This window comes from Buceros rhinoceros, unplaced genomic scaffold (assembly GCF_000710305.1).
Source record: "Buceros rhinoceros silvestris isolate BGI_N320 unplaced genomic scaffold, ASM71030v1 scaffold31887, whole genome shotgun sequence".
Lineage (NCBI taxonomy): Eukaryota > Metazoa > Chordata > Aves > Bucerotiformes > Bucerotidae > Buceros > Buceros rhinoceros.
In genome coordinates this window covers 4,505-6,280 of record NW_010424443.1, presented here as the reverse complement: position 1 = coordinate 6,280, position 1,776 = coordinate 4,505, and the positions used below count along the sequence as shown (strand labels likewise).

Here is a 1,776-nt window from a genome sequence, read left to right as displayed (position 1 = left end):
CACGGGGTGGTAGTGCGGGAGGAGCGGCAGCGTGGGGGCCTCTACCCCCTCACACAGGGACACCCGCACCCTCTGCCACCGCCAGCGAAACGCGGACCTTGAGACCTCCCCAGTGTCTGTGACCCGCGCGGAAGTGAGACCCCCTGGGAGAGCACAGACACGGCGTGGCTGCCCCCAGGCCTCGGCAGCGCTCCGCCGGCACCGCTCCCTGCCGAAAAAAGGCCACCAGCCCTGGGCAAGATGTGCTCGCCTCCTCCACCAGGCTCTGCCGGGTCTGTGCCTGCTCCAGGGAGATGGGCACAGCGGGTGGGGGCTGTCCCTGCACGGCGGCCGAGGGAAGGACAGACCACTCGCTGCGCAGAGCCACCAGCTCGGCTGGTGGAGAGCCAGGGTGGACCCCGAGAGGTCCCAGTGACGGGACTAGGAGAACCAAAGAGATCACAACCGGATTCTGCTCCTTTCCATCCCTCTTGTCACTGCATTTGCAGACACACCACGAACAGCCTGATCTTCAGAAATGCCACCAACGCGCAACGGCCACTGCCTACCATGGGGACTGCAAATATTCAGCATCCTTGGAGCTCGGGTCGTTAATGGCTTTTCTCACTTGTTTACCCAGTGCACAAAGAAGGGATAATTGCCTTCTTTTATCACACAGGGGCATTATTAACGTGAACTAATAAGAATTTGCAAAGTTCATTTAGATCTTGGGATCAAAAGGCTCCTTTCAAGGGGCTGTTACTAGATAAAACAAACCCAGGCACACAAGCAGGAAGGTTAAGCACATGCACTCACTCATAATGAGCACTTACACAGCTGCTCTCTTCTAAGGTTTACTGAGAGCTACACAAACTATTAATTTAGGCAAACAAGCCCCTCTGAGGTAAGGGATAGATAATGGTTTTGGTTTATTGAAGGAGAAGCACACAGTGTGATGAATATCGAGTCACGTTATCTGTCCCTGCTTTGATCACTGCTGAGCTCCTTCAGTATGGAGCAATACCTCCACAGACACATACCCTACGAAACACACTTGCTTGCCTTCCTTGGTGGGAAGGGAGATAGAAGGGCAATTAAAACACAAAGGTTTATTTTCCTAATGGATTAACTAATAGAAACAAAGAGAGCAGGCTAAAAATAGAGTCCATGTTAATACGGGATATATAGTTGTGCTCCTTGTCAAATGGAACCTGGGAGAAGTATTTTTTCGCTAATCATCCTCTACATATCTCTGCAGGACTCATTCTATTTTACTGATTTCTCAGTTTCAAAGTGGCTGAAGCACTTGGTTATCTCCCCTGAGATCTGAAGACATAAACATACCTTTAAGTATTGTTTTAGCATAAGCCTTGAAAGCTTCCTAACTTATATTGATCCTTTAAATAGCTGCCGAGGGAAGGACAATCAAATGAGGTATTTTCTCCGTGGTTTTCATCCCGTATCTAACCCTCATTACGTGCTCCCTGCAGAGCACGGGGCAGTCCCACAGGGCAATCCGTGCTGAGTGACCAGCCACCTTCCTGGGATTAGCGGAGTGATGCAATGAGCGCTATTAAAAGGGAGCCCGTGAAGCTGTTCTAAACTTAGCCTAACCTGAAGCAAGCCATGAGGTATCCTCTGGTTCCTCTGGTGAATGAGCTGACCTTCCCCGTTCTTTTCTTCTGGTTTTGTTTGCCATTCATAATGCTGCTGATCGTAATGATTATTTGGCTACAGCATCTTCTTAACGAAGGTAAGTTCTGCCCTCGATCAGATAAAATGCTCCTGCTGCAGGCT

At 50.2% G+C, this 1,776-nt stretch overlaps 1 protein-coding gene across 1 annotated transcript; it reads left to right on the top strand.

The window, feature by feature from the left end:
- Positions 1–1,605: 1,605 nt before the first annotated feature.
- ADIG (adipogenin) lies at positions 1,606–1,732 on the top strand (the record flags this gene model as incomplete). Its single annotated transcript, XM_010140808.1, has 1 exon — positions 1,606–1,732. A coding segment is annotated over exon 1 (127 nt), but the record flags the coding sequence as incomplete, so codon positions are not given.
- Between the last annotated feature and the right edge of the window lie 44 nt (positions 1,733–1,776).